At 41.9% G+C, this 17,283-nt stretch overlaps 4 protein-coding genes across 4 annotated transcripts; all 4 read left to right on the top strand.

Moving 5' to 3' along the window:
- The first annotated feature begins 2,326 nt into the window (after positions 1 to 2,326).
- LOC142163371 (uncharacterized) lies at positions 2,327 to 3,226 on the top strand. Its single transcript, XM_075220647.1, has 2 exons — positions 2,327 to 2,734; positions 2,888 to 3,226. The coding sequence occupies exons 1-2, from the start codon at positions 2,327 to 2,329 to the stop codon at positions 3,224 to 3,226; spliced, it is 747 nt and encodes a 248-aa protein (XP_075076748.1).
- A 1,500-nt stretch (positions 3,227 to 4,726) lies between these two features.
- LOC142163370 (uncharacterized) lies at positions 4,727 to 6,359 on the top strand. Its single transcript, XM_075220646.1, has 3 exons — positions 4,727 to 4,980; positions 5,072 to 5,317; positions 5,735 to 6,359. Exons 1-3 carry the CDS (start codon positions 4,727 to 4,729, stop codon positions 6,357 to 6,359), a joined length of 1,125 nt encoding a protein of 374 aa, XP_075076747.1.
- Positions 6,360 to 11,342: 4,983 nt separating this feature from the next.
- LOC142163369 (uncharacterized) lies at positions 11,343 to 12,361 on the top strand. Its single transcript, XM_075220644.1, has 2 exons — positions 11,343 to 11,486; positions 11,912 to 12,361. The coding sequence occupies exons 1-2, from the start codon at positions 11,343 to 11,345 to the stop codon at positions 12,359 to 12,361; spliced, it is 594 nt and encodes a 197-aa protein (XP_075076745.1).
- Positions 12,362 to 15,073: 2,712 nt separating this feature from the next.
- On the top strand, positions 15,074 to 15,457 carry LOC142163368 (uncharacterized). Its single transcript, XM_075220643.1, has one exon. The coding sequence runs from the start codon at positions 15,074 to 15,076 to the stop codon at positions 15,455 to 15,457; it is 384 nt and encodes a 127-aa protein (XP_075076744.1).
- Positions 15,458 to 17,283: the final 1,826 nt, after the last annotated feature.

Genomic DNA, 17,283 nt, shown 5'->3' with positions numbered 1-17,283 from the left:
GTCTGAAGATGGGATAGTTATGTCAAAAATGTGGACCGCATGTCTGTTATGCGACAGATATGCGGTCGCATATTTAACCGAAAAGGGTATTTATTTCCAAATTTTGTCCCGAGTTTTGATCCACTATAAATAGATTTATTGGGATTTTGTGGGGGCATCTTGTCTGATTTTGGAGCTACAATACAAGGCTTTAATATTCCTCTCTTTTGGAAGCTTTTGGGTCAAGAATCTTTCACTTTGTAAGCTTTATGGCATTAAATATTCTCTTCCTTTTGTATTTTAGTATGTGTAGCTAACTTTAAATACTAAGGTTGTGGACCCTAAATAGGTGTTATGTTAATGGGTATTTAACATTGAATATATGTATAATGGTTGGTTGATATTTATTTACTTCTCATTCTTCATTTATTGTTGGTGGTTGCAAACATTGACAAGTGCCATTAAATTCTTATTTTGCATGGAAAAGTGGGTTGGAATTTGGTAGAAGAAAATATCAAAGACTCAAGGCTTTAAACCTTGTTTAATAGAATCGCTTAGGAATAAGTGGATTTTATTTGGTATATATTGATTATTCGTAATTGCAACTCTTTTATATTTGGAAAATTCGTAAAGAGGAAATACTACCCAACTATTGGAAAATATTGGGTAGTCATTTAGAAATCATTTGCATATCAAAAGAACCTTCCATTAGAAATATATCACATTAACACCGATAGCATTACACTTCATCAAAAGGGACACAACCTTGGTTTCTTTAATCAAATTATTTACACTCTTAGTATCACAATTAGTTATTCACTAAACCAAACTCTATTCATACACTTGTTACCATTAACCTAATAGAATTACGACTTTAGTCAAGTAACACACTATTTGAGTAACCTTTTCACACCTATTCCCTATAGGATACGACCCCAACCTTGTTGGGTTATTATATTTGACCCTGACCGCCTTACATTATTTAATTAAAGTGTAATTTGAGTGTATCAAATTTTGGCGCCATTGCCAGGGAATACGGATTTGAAATTACTAATCAGTGTGTGCTTTACTTTACATCTTAGTCTATCCCATCACACTTTGCTTGTTTTGCTTGGTGTTGATAGGAAAACATGGCCGAATATGAAGAAGAAATGGAGGCGGAAATGGAAGAAAATCCTTTTGCGGACATAGAGGAGTATATTGAGGATATAAATGCTATTGTACCTCCGGCCTTTGGCGCTGCAACTTTCAAGGTGGAACATGGTTTAATCCTTATGCTCAAAGCGGAGGGGGTTTTCAGGAATTCCACTGATGATGATCCGACACAACATCTTAGGAACTTCTTGGGTGTGTGTGCGATGCATAAGCAGAACAACGTCTCGGATGATGCTCTAAGGTTGAGGTGCTTCAAATACTCACTAGCTGGGGATGCAAGGAAATGGCTTCAGAATATGCCACGAAACTCAATTCATTCTTGGCCTGAACTTGTCTGGGCATTCTTAGCTAAATGGTTCCCGCAAGTAAGAAGTCTGAGCTCCGAGATAAAATTTTCTTTTTCAAGCAAGTACCGGGAGAACATCTACATGAGGCATGGGATTGGTTCAAGTTATATTTGGTGAGGTCTCCCAACCATGGTTTTTCGGATTCTATCTTGTTGGAAAAATTCTACATAGGCTTGGATCCTATGAACCAATCTATAGCCAACAATGCAGCTGACGGAACTTTCATGGACAAATCATTCGCAAGGGTCACACAAATGCTTGACAAAATGGCAAAGCATAATCAGGCATGGCACTCAGAGGACACCACAGGTGGAATTGCATATGGGTCTCCTTTCTTAACAACCATGATCAAGGAAAACCAAGAGAGGGATCAAGTGATTGCAGGGCTTGCCACAAATGTCAATGTGTTGACAAAGATGTTCATAGAAAGCCAAATGAAGAAAGTAAATGTGGTGGAAGATGTGCAACCCTTATCAAATGAAGACTTTGAGGAGGCAAACTATGTCAACAACTCTCAAGGTGGATATCAAAGCAAACAATACCAAGGTCAAGTATAACAAAATCAATGGAGTCCTCACTCGCAAGGGCAAGGAAACCAACAGTGGAGAAATGACCAAGGCGGCTCAAATCAAGGTAATTGTAACAACTATAACAACTTCCCAAATCGGAGTTCAAACCCTTATGTTCCTCCAAAGGGTCAATATTCAAATCAAGGTTCCTCGAGTGAGTCTATGTTGGAAGGCATGCTTGAATGGATGTTGCAAAATCAAGAGAAGTAAGACACTTCTATGAGGAATATTACCGAGCTTGGTTGTTATCATACCGCATCCAATCAAAAATTGGAGATGGAAATGAGATACCTCTCTAGGGAACAAAATCCGAAGCAAAAAGCGATACTTCCAAATGACACAATTGCGAACCCCAAGGGTAGTGGAAGTGGTCCAACTTGTCATGTCATGGCGATTACTACTCGGAGTGGGAAGGTACTACTAGGAGGGAGTGAACAAGTGGTTGAAGTTGAAGTGTCTGAACATGAAGTTGAGGTTGAAGAGCCAAGGGTTGTTGAAGTTGAAAAGGTTCCGGAAGAGTTGAAAGTGCAACAAGAAAATTGGGACGAGGTAAAGGAAAAGGTAAAAAAGACACCAAAAACTCTACCACCTATTCCTAGACCTCCTCCTCCATTCTCTCAAAGACTTGCTCGGAAGGTTGATAGAAAAAAGGAAAAGTTCTATGACATGCTCAAGCAATTATCGGTGAATATTCCATTTGTGGAAGCATTTCAAGAGATGCCGGGTTTTGCTAAATATTTGAAAGATTTGATTACCAAGAAGAGAACCACCAAAAATGAAGTGGTGAATGTGACTCACCGGGTTAGTTCCATCATTGCAACATCTACCATTCAAAAGAAAGAAGACCTGGGAGCTTTTACCATTCTTTGTACTATTGGGGCACATGACTTTGCAAGAGCCCTTTGTGATAATGGGGCTAGCATCAACTTGATGCCTCTTGCCATTTACAAGCAAGCAGGGTTAGGTATGCCAAGGCCCACAAGTATGAGATTGCAAATGGCCGATCGTTCCATAAAGAGACCGGTGGGAATTGTTGATGATGTGCTTGTTAAAGTGGGAAAGTTTCATTTACTCGCCGATTTCGTAATCCTTGATAGTGCAGTTGACAAAGAGATCCCTATCATTTTGGGGAGACCATTCCTAGCCACAGGAAGAGCATTAATAGATTCAGAATAGAATGAGATCAAATTTTGTGTGAATGATGAAGAGGTCACATTCCAAGCAAGCAAGGGTATGAAACTACCACATGAATATGAGAGCATCTTGATGATTGATGTTGTTGATTAAGTTGAAGATGCGGTTAAATTGAAGATGGAAGAACAATGCCTTAGTGAGGCGTTGGCAGCTATTTTGGTGAACTTTGATGGTGAAGATATGGAAGGATATATGGAATCGGTAAATGCATTGGAGGGGCTTAGGTCCTACACTTATGCTCCAGCAAAGCTCTCTCTCGACTTGGAGAATAGAGCCACTCCTCCCGCAAAACCTTCTATTATTGAGACACCACAACTAGAGCTCAAACCACTTCCACCACACCTGAGGTATAAATTTCTTGGCTCAAATGATACTTTACCAATAATCATTTCTTCTTTATTGAATGATGTGCAGGTAGAACAATTGTTTGAAGTCTTGAAGGAGCATAGGCAAGCTATTGGATGGACAATTGCGGATATCTGAGGGATTCCCCCTAGAATTTGCAATCACAAGATCCAATTGGAGAGTGAGACGAACCAAGTGTGGAATATCAACGACGGTTGAACCCTTCCATGCAAGAGGTGGTAAAGAAAGAAATCATTAAGTGGTTGGATGCCGGGGTAGTCTACCCTATTGCCGATAGTTCTTGGGTGAGCTCGGTGCAATGTGTGCCGAAAAGGGGAGGCATGACCATAATTGAAAATGATAAAAATGAGCTCATCCTAACAAGAACGGTGATCGGTTGGAGGGTGTGTATGGATTATCGGAAGCTCAATAGTGCCACATGTAAAGACCATTTCCCTATGCCTTTTATTGATCAAATGCTTAATCGTCTAGCGGGAAGGTCATTCTATTGTTTCCTTTATGGATATTCCAGCTACAACCAAATCAACATAGCATTGGAGGATCAAGAGAAGACGACATTCACTTTCCCTTATGGAACTTTTGCGTTTAGCCGGATGCCTGTGCAATGCTCCGGCTACTTTTCAAAGATGCATGATGTCCATTTTCTTCGACATGGTGGAGGATTTTCTAGAGGTTTTCATGGATGAGTTTTTGATGGTAGGTAACTCTTTTGAGCATTGTCTCCACAATCTTAGACAAGTGCTTAAGAGGTGTGAGGAGACCAACCTTGTGCTTAACTAGGAGAAATGCCATTTCATGGTGGATGAAGGCATTGTATTGGGGCATAAACTTTCAAAACATGGCATAGAGGTTGACCGGGCGAATATCGAGATCATTTCCAAGCTTCCTCCACCTACTTCCGTTAAAGGTGTCCGAATTTTCTTAGGGCATGCCGGGTTCTATAGGCGTTTCATCAAGGATTTTTCCAATATTGCAAATCCTATGTGCAAACTCCTTGAGAAAGATGCCAAATTTGTGTTTGACGAGAAATGCCTCAAAGCCTTTGAGGAATTGAAGCAAAGGCTCACCACGACACCTATTATTGTCACACCTGATTAGTTTCTTCCTTTCGAGCTCATGTGTGACGCCAGTGGTGTAGCTATTGGAACAATGCTTGGCCAACGTCACAACAAGGTTCCCCACCCGGTCTATTATTCGAGCAAGACACTCAATGGGGTGCAAATGAATTACATGGTGATTGAGCAAGAACTTCTTACCATTGCCTATGCCTTTGAAAAGTTCTGGGCTTATTTGTTGGGATCCAAGGTGATAGTATACACAGATCATGCTTCTCTTCGCTATCTCATGGCAAAGAAAGATGCAAAGCCTCGGTTGATTCGCTAGGTCTTGTTGTTGCAAGAATTTGACTTCGAGGTCAAGGATCGGAAAGGAACTCAAAATCAAGTGGGATCATTTATAAAGGCTTGAAGAGGCAGGAAGGCCAAAGGGAGATCTTGAAATCAATGATACATTACCGGATGAACACATATTGGCACTATCTAGCACTTTTGCTCCTTGGTATGCCGATATTGCTAACTACTTGGTGAGTGACCTTATTCCAGAGGGATTGGAATCCTATCAAAAGAAGAAGTTCTTGAGAGACTGTCGGTTTTACTATTCGGAAGTACCATTCTTGTTTCGTGTTTGTGCTGACAACATCATTAGAAGGTGTGTTCTAAAAGAAGAGATTATGCCAATTCTAAAGGCATGCCACGACTCATTGGTTGGGGGTCATCATGGGAGAAATCGAATGGCGGCTAAGGTGCTTGAATGTGGTTAGTATTGGCTATCAATATATCATGATGCCAATCAAATGGACAAGGCTTGTGACCAATGTCAAAGGAAAGGATCAATCTCCAAGTGGCATGAAATGCCAATACACTTTGTGATGGATATAGAAATCTTCGACGTGTGAGGAATTGATTTTATGGGTCCCTTTGTAAGCTCGTGTGGGATGAAATACATCTTGGTGGTTGCGGACTATGTGTTTAAATGGGTTGAAGTAATTTCCTTACCAAATAACGAGGCAAGAAGTGTGACCGCATTCTTAAAGAAAAACATATTCACTCGGTTTGGCACTCTTAGGGCAATTCTTAGTGATGGTGGGTCTCATTTCTGTAACAAGGCTTTCACGAGGCTAGTAGAGAAATATGGCGTCAAATATAAGGTGGCCACACCTTATCTTCCCCAATCAAGTGGTCAAGTTGAAGTTTCCAACCGAGAGATAAAGAGTATTCTGGCAAAGACCGTCAATGCAAATAGGACCGATTGGTCAAGGAAGCTAGATGACGCATTGTGGGCAAACCGCAAGGCATACAAAACTCCTATTGGCACTTCTATTTATCGGTTAGTCTTCAGCAAAGCTTGTCATCTACCCGTAGAACTGGAACACAAAGCCATGTGGGCTCTGAAGAGGTTGAACTTGGACTTGGCTGAAGCTGCAAATTTGAGGTTAACACAACTCAATGAAATGGAGGAATTCCGTTTCCATGCATATGAAAGTGCAGTTGTGTATAAAGAAAGGATGAAGTTCGTCCACGACAAAAAAATGTTGAAGAAGGAGTTCAATTCGGGTGACTTGGTTTTTCTCTTTAACTCAAGGCTCAAATTATTTCCGGGCAAGCTCAAATCAAAATGGTACGGTCCGTTCAAGGTGGTAAATGTCTCTTCTTTTGGAGTTGTGGAACCAGAATCGGAGGATGGACTCTGAACCTTCAAAGTGAATGGCCAGCGAGTCAAGCATTACTTGGGCACAGATGGAGAAAAACATTTTGTGGAGTAGCTAGTTCTCAAAGAGGGTATGTTCCCAACTAATGAGTGAATTCAAAGGAACGCCAACATCGTCATGCTGCGACGTTAAATCAAGCACTTCATGGGATGCAACCCATGTGTGGTAACACCCTTTTTGGCCTTTAAATTTCTAATTTTTGTTAGATAGATTTAATTGAGTAATTTAAAGTGTGTGTTAGAGTGCAGGGGATTCAAACAATCATAACACGGGGTAAGATTGCATGAAAAGGGGAAGAAAAATCACCTTGGGTAGTTTTCTACACATATGAGGTCGCATTTTCTCTATGCGGACCGCATTTTGGTCGCAAACCAACAAAGTGTGTTTGGCTAAAATTGGTGATACAAATGCGGCAAGTTGGTGCACTTTGCAGACCGTATTTCCACTATGCAATCGCAAAGTGCACCGCATTTTTGGCCCTCCAGCAACTCTCTTGATTCCACCGCATAACACTTATGCGGTCACATAGTGTGTTATGTGGTGACTTACCCACCGCAAATCGTTCAGGTATACCCCTTGCATTTCTTCATTCAAAACAAACAAAAAGAATTTTTTTATTTATCAGAAACAAAACAAAATGAAAAAAAAGAGAGAAAAGGAACGGATAAGGCAAAACGGCTAGTGCGTGAACTAATCTTCCAAGTGTGCTCCTAACCCCGTCACTGGTATGTTTTCTTTGTCCCTATTCCATCATTGCCAGCTTTAGTTTGTACATTTGTTCTTGTTTTTGTTTTCATGTTGTTGTTTCATGTCTCTTTTTCTTTCTTTCATCTTGCTTATGTTTTGTAGTTAGATGTCTGTTCATAATATGATGTTGGTTAAGTAATGTGTTTTGGGGTGTTGGGTAGTAAAAATTAGGACCGTCATTGTTGAGGGTTGAGTTCAATCATTGGGAACGATGAAGTTTACGGCCCGCATAATCAAAATGTGGTCCGCATTTCTACCGCATAAGTGAACCCTAGCTGGTTAAGGAAGATGACCAAATGCGGTGACTTTGCAATTGCATAATTGATATGCAGACCACAAAGTCACCATATACTGACCCAGAACACCCAGTTCAATACCATGTTGTCTGCGACCATTTTGCGATCACATTTCCAACATTGCGGTGGAGTTTGCAATCGCATTTAGTGATTTTGTTTTTTTGATCAATCAGGTATATGATGGTTATGCGAACCGCATAGTGGTTATGCGATCGCACAGCCCATTGCATATTTAGATCATTTGACTAGCTTGATAGTTTGCGACATGTTTGCGGCTCAATTAGTGGGTATGCGATCGTATAACTTGTCGCACTCTTAACTTTTCTTGAGTTTTTCTGTTTTCTTTTTATTAATGCCTACCATGTTGCTCACGTCTCCTTTCTGAGCAGATATGGGTCCTAGGAAACATCCAGCCTCTGCTCAAAAAAGGGCCTCCTCCAGTCGTCAAACTCAACAAGCAAAACGATCGTGACCAGAACCTACTGCTACACTTCCCTCCCAGTCTGATGAGGAGGAGACTTGGCCCGAAGTTAACCTCCAAGCTGAGGCACGAAGGAAACGAGGAGATGACTTCCAACTCAAGTTTAGGGTCGAAGGGTCCAGGGAGCTTTATAGAGAAGGGTTGAACACATGAAAATTCCTGGTCGAAAAACAACTGAGTATGAATGGGCTACAAGAGCAGTATCCCCACATCTGGGAGAACATCAATGCAAGAAAATGGGAGCGCTTCACGAAGTTGCCTGATGAATATAATGAAACCATTGTCCATAAATTTTATGCTTCCTATGGAGCCTCTAGGACTGCTCATCGCAAGCGCAACAGGGTTTTTTGTGATACTATGTTAGTTCGGGGGAAGAGTGTGTTCTGCAGCAATGAGACTATAAATGAGTTTTATATCCCTGAATGGAGCCCAGGCACAGCTGAATATGCCGCCTAATGGGAAAACCGGGAGAATGAGCGGTGTTAGATAGCATCTATGATAGCAAAGGGGACCCCTGCCTGGATCAACCCTGTGCACAAAATATACAAGGAGGATCTCACACGAGAGGGTTTGTTTTGGCTTAGCTTCGTCACCTCTCGACTGATACCGTCAAGAAATAAGACTGATATAGGCATTGAGAAAGCTCTTCTCATTGCATGCATTATGGCGGGAATCAAGATTGATGTGGGTGCTCTTATCTTCTGGGAGTCAGGGATTTGGGAAAAGAAGGTAGCCACTTCACTTCCATTCCCCTGTTTGATCACAGCCCTCTGTAAGGCTATGAAAGTCCCCACTATGCCATACACCAACAAGACAGGGAAGGTGCTGAAGGATATTGATATCATGCGCATTAGTGATGTTGTTGCTCCCTAAGAGGTTCAAACTCAGGGTCCAGTTGACGTAGAAGCTTCAGATTCCCAGGCTCCTGTGTCCCCTCGTGTTCCAATTGCATGCACTTCTACTTCACAGCCTGCCTCTCAGTCCACCACTGCTCAGACCTCTGCTGCACTGCCAGCTATTTCGAGGCTTGGTCTCATAGCTCAGCATGCCAATGCTAAGGTAGGCCAGCCTCTGAAGAACTTGCCCACCCTCATCAAACAGGCTTTGACTCCTATTCAGTCCTCAGTGACAGTAATCCAACAATAGCAAACATTTTACGGGGATAGTCTGCAACAGTTTGAGTTCAGGGTTGAGAAGATAGAACGATGTGAGATTAGTGACATGCCTAGGCTCCGGGAGGAATTTTCCACTATGAAGACCGACCTCCACAAGATGCAGACTTTGGAGTTCGATCTATCATCCTTCCTGCCCAAGGATGGTGAGTAGAGAGCAGACACAGCAGCACCAGGCTTTGACCTGGACTTCTCCACTCTGATGACAGATATTGCACCTCCGACTGCCAGGGCTTCCCAGCCTCTACCTCCTCCTGCACATATTGAGATTCCTTCCAAGGAGGAATCCGAACATTCTATAGAGTCCGAGTGTTTGGGGGCAGATGAGGGAGAGGATGAGGAGGATTCATGGTCCACGGAGGATGATGGCTCTCAGGAGAAGGGCAAGTAGATTGTTGTCTCTACATATGAGGACGAGGAACAAGCAGCAATTCAGATAGCAATACAACATTCGCTAGTAGATATGGACGCCCCTGCAGATCTATCGGCCACTCAGCCATCAGCGGGCGATAAGTGGATTTTAATAGAATAGCTTAGGAATAAGTGGATTTTATTTGGTATATATTGATTATTCGTAATTGCAACTCTTTTATATTTGGAAAATTCGTAAAGAGGAAATACTACCCAACTATTGGAAAATATTGGGTAGTCATTTAGAAATTATTTGCATATCAAAAGAACCTTCCATTAGAAATATATCACATTAACACCGATAGCATTACACTTCATCAAAAGGGACACAACCTTGGTTTCTTTAATCAAATTATTTACACTCTCAGTATCACAATTAGTTATTCACTAAACCAAACTCAATTCATACTCTTGTTACCATTAACCGAATAGATTACGACTTTAGTCAAGTAACATACTGTTTGAGTAACCTTTTCACACCTATTCCCTGTGGGATTCGACCCCAACCTTGTTGGTTATTATATTTGACACCGACCTCCTTACACTATTTAATTAAAGTGTAATTTGAGCGTATCAAATTTTGGCTGTGTGCTTTACTTTATGTCTTAGTCTATCCCATCACACTTTGCTTGTTTTGCTTGGTGTTGATAGGAAAACATGGCCGAATATGAAGAAGAAATGGAGGCGGAAATGGAAGAAAATCCTTTTGCGGACAGAAAGGAGTATATTGAGGATACAAATGCTATTGTACCTCCGGCTGTTGGCGCTGCAACTTTCAAGATGGAACATGGTTTAATCCTTATGCTCAAAGAGGGGGGTTAGGAATTTCACTGATGATGATCCGACACAACATCTTAGGAACTTCTTGGGTGTGTGTGCGATGCATAAGAAGAACAACGTCTCGGATGATGCTCTAAGGTTTCACTAGCTGGGGACGCAAGGAAATGGCTTCAGAATATGCCACCAAACTCAATTCATTCTTGGCCTGAACTTGTCCGGGAATTCTTAGCAAAATTGTTCCCGCAAAGTAAGAAGTCTGAGCTCCGAGATAAAATTTTCTTTTTCAAGCAAGTACCGGGAGAAGGGAGAACATCTACATGAGGCATGGGATCGGTTCAAGTTATATTTGGTGAGGTCTCCCAACCATAGTTTTCTAGATTCTATCTTGTTGGAAAAATTCTACATGGGCTTGGATCCTATGAACCAATCTATAGCCAAGAATGAAACTGACGGATCTTTCATGGACAAATCATTCGCAAGGGTCACACAAATGCTTGACAAAATGGCAAAGCATAATCAGGCATGGCACTCAGAGGACACTACGGGTGGAATTGCATATGGGTCTCCTTCCTTGACCACCATGATCAAGGAAAACCAAGAGAGGGATCAAGTGATTGCAGGGCTTGCCACAAATGTCAATGTGCTGACAACGATGTTCATAGAAAGCCAAACGAAGAAAGTAAATGTGGTGGAAGATGTGCAACCCTTATCAAATGAAGACTTTGAGGAAGCAAACTATTACAACAACTCTCAAGGTGGATATCAAAGCAAACAATACCAAGGTCAAGGATAACAAAATCAATGGAGGCCTCACTCACAAGGGCAAGGAAACCAACAGTGGAGAAATGACCAAGGCAGCTCAAATCAAGGTAATTGGAACAACAACAATAACAACTTCCCAAATTAGAGTTCAAACCCTTATGTTCCTCCAAAGGGTCAATATTCAAATCAAGGTTCCTCGAGTGAGTCTAAATTGGAAGGCATGCTTGAACGAGTGTTGCAAAATCAAGAGAAGTCCGACACTTCTATGAGGAATATTATCGAGCTTGTTGGTTCTCATATCGCATCCAATCAAAAAATGGAGATGCAAATGAGAGACCTCTCTAGGGAACAAAATCCGAAGCAAAAAGGGACACTTCCAAGTGACACAATTGCGAACCCCAAGGGTAGTGGAAATGGTCCAACTTCTCATGTCATGGCGATTACTACTCGGAGTGGGAAGGTAATACAAGGAGGGAGTGAATAAGTGGTTGAAGTTGAAGAGTCAGAACATGAAGTTGAGGTTGAAGAGCCAAGGGTTGTTGAAGTTGAAAAGGTTCCGGAAGAGTTGAAACTGCAACAAGAAAATTGGGACGAGGTAAAGGAAAAGGTAAAAGAGACACCAAAAACTCTACTACCTATTCCAAGGCCTCCTCCTCTATTCCCTCAAAAACTTGCTAGGAAGTTTGTTGATAGCAAACTCGAAAGTTCTATGACATTCTCAAGCAATTATCGGTGAATATTCCATTTGTGGAAGCATTTTAAGAAATCTCGGGTTTTGCTAAATATTTGAAAGATTTGATTACCAAGAAGAGAACCACCAAAAATGAAGTGGTGAATGTGACTCAACGGGTTAGTTCCATCATTGCAACATCTACCGTTCAAAAGAAAGAAGGCCTGGGAGCTTTTACCATTCCTTGTACTATTGGGGCACATGACTTTGCAAGAGCCCTTTGTGATAATGGGACTAGCATCAACTTGATGCCTCTTGCCATTTACAAGCAAGAAGGGTCAGGTATGCCAAGGCCCACAAGTATGAGATTGCAAATGGCCGATCGTTCCATAAAGAGACCGGTGGGAATAGTTGATGATGTGCTTGTTAAAGTGGGAAAGTTTCATTTACCCGCCGATTTCGTAATACTTGATTGTGCAGTTGACAAAGAGATCCCTATCATTTTGGGGAGACCATTCCTAGCCACAGAAAGAGCATTAATGGATTCGGAACGGAATGAGATCAAATTTTGTGTGAATAATGAAGAGGTCACATTCCAAGAAAGCAAGGGTATGAAACTACCACATGAATATGAGAGCATCTTGGTGATTGATGTTGTTGATTAAGTGGAAGATGCGGTTGAATTGAAGATGGAAGAACAATGCCTTAGTGAGGCATTGGCAGCTATTTTGGTGAACTTTGATGGTGAAGATATGGAAGGATATATGGAATCGGTAAATGCATTGGAGGGGCTTGGGTCCTACACTTATGCTCCAGCAAAGCTCTCTCTCGACTTGGAGAATAGAGCCACTCCTCCCGCAAAACCTTCTATTATTGAGCCACTGCAACTAGAGCTCAAACTACTTCCACCATACTTGAGGTATAAATTTCTTGGCTCAAATGATATTTTACCGGTAATTGTTTTTTCTTTGTTGAATGATGTGCAGGTAGAACAATTGTTTGAAGTATTGAAGGAGCATAGGCAAGCTATTGGATGGACAATTGCGGATATCCGAGGGATTCCCCTCAGAATTTGTAAACACAAGATCCAATTGGAGAGTGAGACGAAACCAAGTGTGGAACATCAACGACGGTTGAACCCGTCCATGCAAGAGGTGGTAAAGAAAGAAATCATCAAGTGGTTGGATGTCGGGGTAGTCTACCCTATTGCCGATAGTTCTTGGGTGAGACTGGTGCAATGTGTGCCGAAAAAGGGACGCATGACCATAATTGAAAATGAGAAAAATGAACTCATCCCAACAAGAACGTTGACCGGTTGGAGGGTGTGTATGGATTATCGGAAGCTCAATAGTGCCACATGTAAAGACCATTTCCCTATGCCTTTTATTGATTAAATGCTTGATCGTCTAGCGGGAAGGTCATTCTATTGTTTCCTTGATGGATATTCCAGCTACAACTAAATCAACACAGCATTGGAGGATCAAGAGAAGACGACATTCACTTGTCCTTATGAACTTTTGCCTTTACCCGGATGCATGTGCAATGCTCCGGCTACTTTTCAAAGATGCATGATGTCCATTTTCTCCGACATGGTGGAGGATTTTCTAGAGGTTTTCATGGATGAGTTTTCGGTGGTAGGTGACTCTTTTGATCATTGTCTCCTTAATCTTAGACAAGTGCTTATGAGGTGTGAGGAGACCAACCTTGTGCTTAACTGGGAGAAATGTCATTTCATGGTGGATGAAGGCATTGTATTGGGGCATAAACTTTCAAAACATGGCATAGAGGTTGACCGGGCGAAGATCGAGATCATTTCCAAGCTTCCTCCACCTATTTCTGTTAAAGGTGTCCGAAGTTTCTTAGGGCATGCGGGGTTCTATAGGCGTTTCATCAAAGATTTTTCCAAGATTGCAAATCCTATGTGCAAACTCCTTGAGAAAGATGCCAAATTTGTGTTTGACGAGAAATGCCTCAAAGCCTTTGAGGAATTGAAGCAAAGGCTCACCACGACACCTATTATTGTCACACCTGATTGGTCTTTTCCTTTCGAGTTCATGTGTGACACCAGTGGTGTAGCTATTGGAACAATGCTTGGCCAATGTCACAACAAGGTTCTCCACCCGGTCTGTTATGTGAGCAAGACACTCAATGGGGCGCAAATGAATTACACGGTGACTGAGCAAGAACTTCTTGACATTGCTTATGCCTTTGAGAAGTTTCGGGCTTATTTGTTGGGATCCAAGGTGATAGTATACACAGATCATGCTGCTTTTCGCTATATCATGGAAAAGAAAGATGCAAAGCCTCGGTTGATTCGTTGGGTCTTGTTGTTGCAAGAATTTGACTTCGAGGTCAAGGATCGCAAGGGAACTCAAAATCAAGTAGCGGATCATTTATCAAGGCTTGAAGAGGCGGGAAGGCCAAAGGGAGATCTTGGAATCAATGATGCATTCCCGGATGAACACATATTGGCACTATCTAGCACTTTTGCTCCTTGGAATGCCGATATTGCTAACTACTTGGTGAGTGACCTTATTTCGGAGGGATTGAAATCCTATCAAAAGAAGAAGTTCTTGAGAGACTGTCGGCAATACTATTCGGGAGAACTATTCTTGTTTCCTGTTTGTGCTGACAACATCATTAGAAGCTGTGTTCCAGAAAAAGAGATTATGTCAATTCTAAAGGCATGCCACGACTCATCGGTTGGGGATCATCATGGGGGAAATCGAATGGCGGCTAAGGTGCTTGAATGTGGTTAGTATTGGCTGTCAATCTATCATGATGTCAATCAAATGGTCAAGGCTTGTGACCAATGTCAAAGGTAAGGATAAATCTCCAAGAGGCATGAAATGCCAATACACTTTGTGATGGAGATAGAAATCTTCGACGTGTGGGGAATTGATTTTATGGGTCCCTTTGTAAGATCTTGTGGGATGAAATACATCTTGGTGGTTGTGGACTATGTGTCCAAATGGGTTTAAGTAATTGCCTTACCAAACAACGAGTCAAGAAGTGTGACCGCATTCTTAAAGAAAAACATATTCACTCGGTTTGGCACTCTTAGGGCAATTCTTAGTGATGGTGGGTCTCATTTCTGTAACAAGGCTTTCACGGGGCTAGTAGAGAAATATGGCGTCAAATATAAGGTGGCCACACCTTATCATCCCCAATCAAGTGGTCAAGTTGAAGTTTCTAACCGAGAGATAAAGAGCATTCTGGCAAAGATCGTCAATGCAAATAGGACTGATTGGTCAAGGAAGTAAGATGACGCATTGTGGGCATACTACACGGCATACAAAACTCCTATTGTCACTTCTCCTTATCGGTTAGTCTTCGGAAAAGCTTGTCATATACCCGTAGAACTGGAGCACAAAGCCATGTGGGCTTTAAAGAGGTTGAACTTGGACTGGGTTGAAGCTGCAAATTTGAGGTTAACACAACTCAATGAAATGGAGGAATTCCGTTTCCATGCATATGAAAGTGCAGCTGTGTATAAAGAAAGGATGAAGTTCGTCTATGACAAAAAGATCTTGAAGAGGGAGTTCAAGTCGGGTGAATTGGTTTTGCTCTTTAACTCAAGGCTCAAATTGTTTCCGGGCAAGCTCAAATCAAAATGGTCTGGTCCATTAAAGGTGGTAAATGTCTCTCCTTTTGGAGCTATGGAACTAGATTCGGAGGATGGACGCCAAACCTTCAAAGTGAATGGCCAGCGAGTCAAGCATTACTTGGGCATAGATGGAGAAAAACATTTGGTGGAGTAGCTGGCTCTCAAAGATGATCTGTGCCCAACCAATGAGTGAATCCAAAGGAACGCCCACTTTGTCATGCTGCGACGTTAAATCAAGCGCTTCATGGGAGGCAACCCATGTGTGGTAACACCCTTTTTGGCCTTTAAATTTCTAATGTTTGTTAAATAAATTTAATTGAGTAATTTAAAGTGTGTGTTAGAGTACAGGGGATTCAAAAGATCATAACACGGGGGTAAGATTGCATGAAAAGGGGAAGAAAAATCACCTTGGGTAGTTTTTTACACATATGCGGTCGCATTTTCACTATGCGGACCGCATTTTGGTCGCAAACCAACACAGTGTGTTTGGCTAAAATTGGTGATACAAATGCGGTAAGTTGGTGCACTTTGCAGACCGCATTTCGATTACACAATCGCAAAGTGCACCGCATTTTTGGCCCTCCAGCAACTCTCTTGATTCCACCGCATAACACTTATGTGGTCGCATAGTGTGTTATGTAGTGACTTACCCACCGCAAATTGTTCCGGTATACCCCTCGCATTTCTTCATTCAAAACAAACAAAAAGAATTTTTTTATGTATCAGAAACAAAACAAAACGAAAAAAATAATAGAAAAGGAATGGAGAAGGCAAAATGGCTAGTGCGAGAACTAATCTTCCAAGTGTGCTCATAAACCCGTCACTGGTTTGTTTTCTTTGTCCCAATTCCATCATTGCCAGCTTTAGTTTGTATATTTTTTCTTGTTTTTGTTTTCCTGCTGTTGTTTCATGTCTCTTTTTCTTTCTTTCTTCTTGCTTATGTTTTATAGTTAGATGTCTGTTCATAATGTGATGTTGGTTAAGTAATGTGTTTTGGGGTGCTGGGTAGTAAAAATTAGGACCGCCATTGTTGAGGGTTGAGTTCAATCGTTGGGAACGATGAAGTTTGCGGCTCGCATAATCAAAATGTGGTCTGTATTTTTGCCGCATAAGTGAACCCTAGCTGGCTGAGGAAGATGACCAAATGTGGTGACTTTGTGATCGCACAATTGATATGCGGACTGCAAAGTCACCACATACTGACCCAGAACACCCAGTTTAATACCATGCTGCCTGCGGCCATTTTGCGATCACATTTCCAACTTTGCGGTGGATTTTGCTATCACATTTAGTGATTTATTTTTTATCAATCAGGTATGTGATGGTTATGAGATCGCACAACCCATCACATACTTAGATCATTTGACTACCTTGATAGTTTGCGACACATTTGCGGCCCACTTAGTGGGTATGCGATCGCATAACTTGTCGCACTCTTAACTTTTTCTTGAGTTTTTCTGTTTTCTTTTCATTAATGCCTACCATGTTGCTCACGTCTCATTTCTATGCAGATATGGGTCCCAGGAAACATCCAGCCTCTGCCCAAAAAAGGGCCTCCTCCAGTCGTCAAACTCAACAAGCAAAACGATCGCAACCGGACCCTACTGCTACATTTCCCTGCCAGTCTGATGAGGAGGAGACTTGGCCCGAAGTTGACCTCCAAGCTGAGGCACAAAGGAAACGAGGAGATGACTTCCAGCTCAGGTTTAGGGTCGAAGGGTCCAGGGAGCTCTATAGAGAAAAGCTGAACAAATGAAAAATCGTGGCCGAAAAACAACTGAGTATGAATGGGCTACAAGAGCAGTACCCCCACATCTGGGAGAACATCAAGGCAAGAAAATGGGAGCACTTCACGGAGCTGCCTGATGAATATAATGAAACCATTGTCCATGAATTTTATGCCACCCATGGAGCCTCTAGGACTTCTTATCACAAGCGCAACAGGGTTTTCTGTGATACTATGTTAGTTCGGAGGAAGAG

Source organism: Nicotiana tabacum, chromosome 8 (assembly GCF_000715075.1).
Source record: "Nicotiana tabacum cultivar K326 chromosome 8, ASM71507v2, whole genome shotgun sequence".
Classification (NCBI taxonomy): domain Eukaryota; kingdom Viridiplantae; phylum Streptophyta; class Magnoliopsida; order Solanales; family Solanaceae; genus Nicotiana; species Nicotiana tabacum.
The sequence above is the reverse complement of the archived record's forward strand: the minus strand, read 5'-3'. Positions and strand labels throughout refer to the sequence as shown.

Coding starts and splice junctions, on each gene's coding strand:
- LOC142163371 (XM_075220647.1), top strand. CDS start 2,327: ATGGAAATGAGATACCTCTCTAGGGAACAAAATCCGAAGCAAAAAGCG. Junction 2,735..2,887: donor ACATGCTCAAGCAATTATCG/GTGAATATTCCA, acceptor ACCATTCAAAAG/AAAGAAGACCTGGGAGCTTT.
- LOC142163370 (XM_075220646.1), top strand. CDS start 4,727: ATGTGTGACGCCAGTGGTGTAGCTATTGGAACAATGCTTGGCCAACGT. Junction 4,981..5,071: donor AAGAAAGATGCAAAGCCTCG/GTTGATTCGCTA, acceptor TCATTTATAAAG/GCTTGAAGAGGCAGGAAGGC. Junction 5,318..5,734: donor GCTGACAACATCATTAGAAG/GTGTGTTCTAAA, acceptor TGGCACTCTTAG/GGCAATTCTTAGTGATGGTG.
- LOC142163369 (XM_075220644.1), top strand. CDS start 11,343: ATGGAGATGCAAATGAGAGACCTCTCTAGGGAACAAAATCCGAAGCAA. Junction 11,487..11,911: donor TTACTACTCGGAGTGGGAAG/GTAATACAAGGA, acceptor ACCGTTCAAAAG/AAAGAAGGCCTGGGAGCTTT.
- LOC142163368 (XM_075220643.1), top strand. CDS start 15,074: ATGTGGGCTTTAAAGAGGTTGAACTTGGACTGGGTTGAAGCTGCAAAT.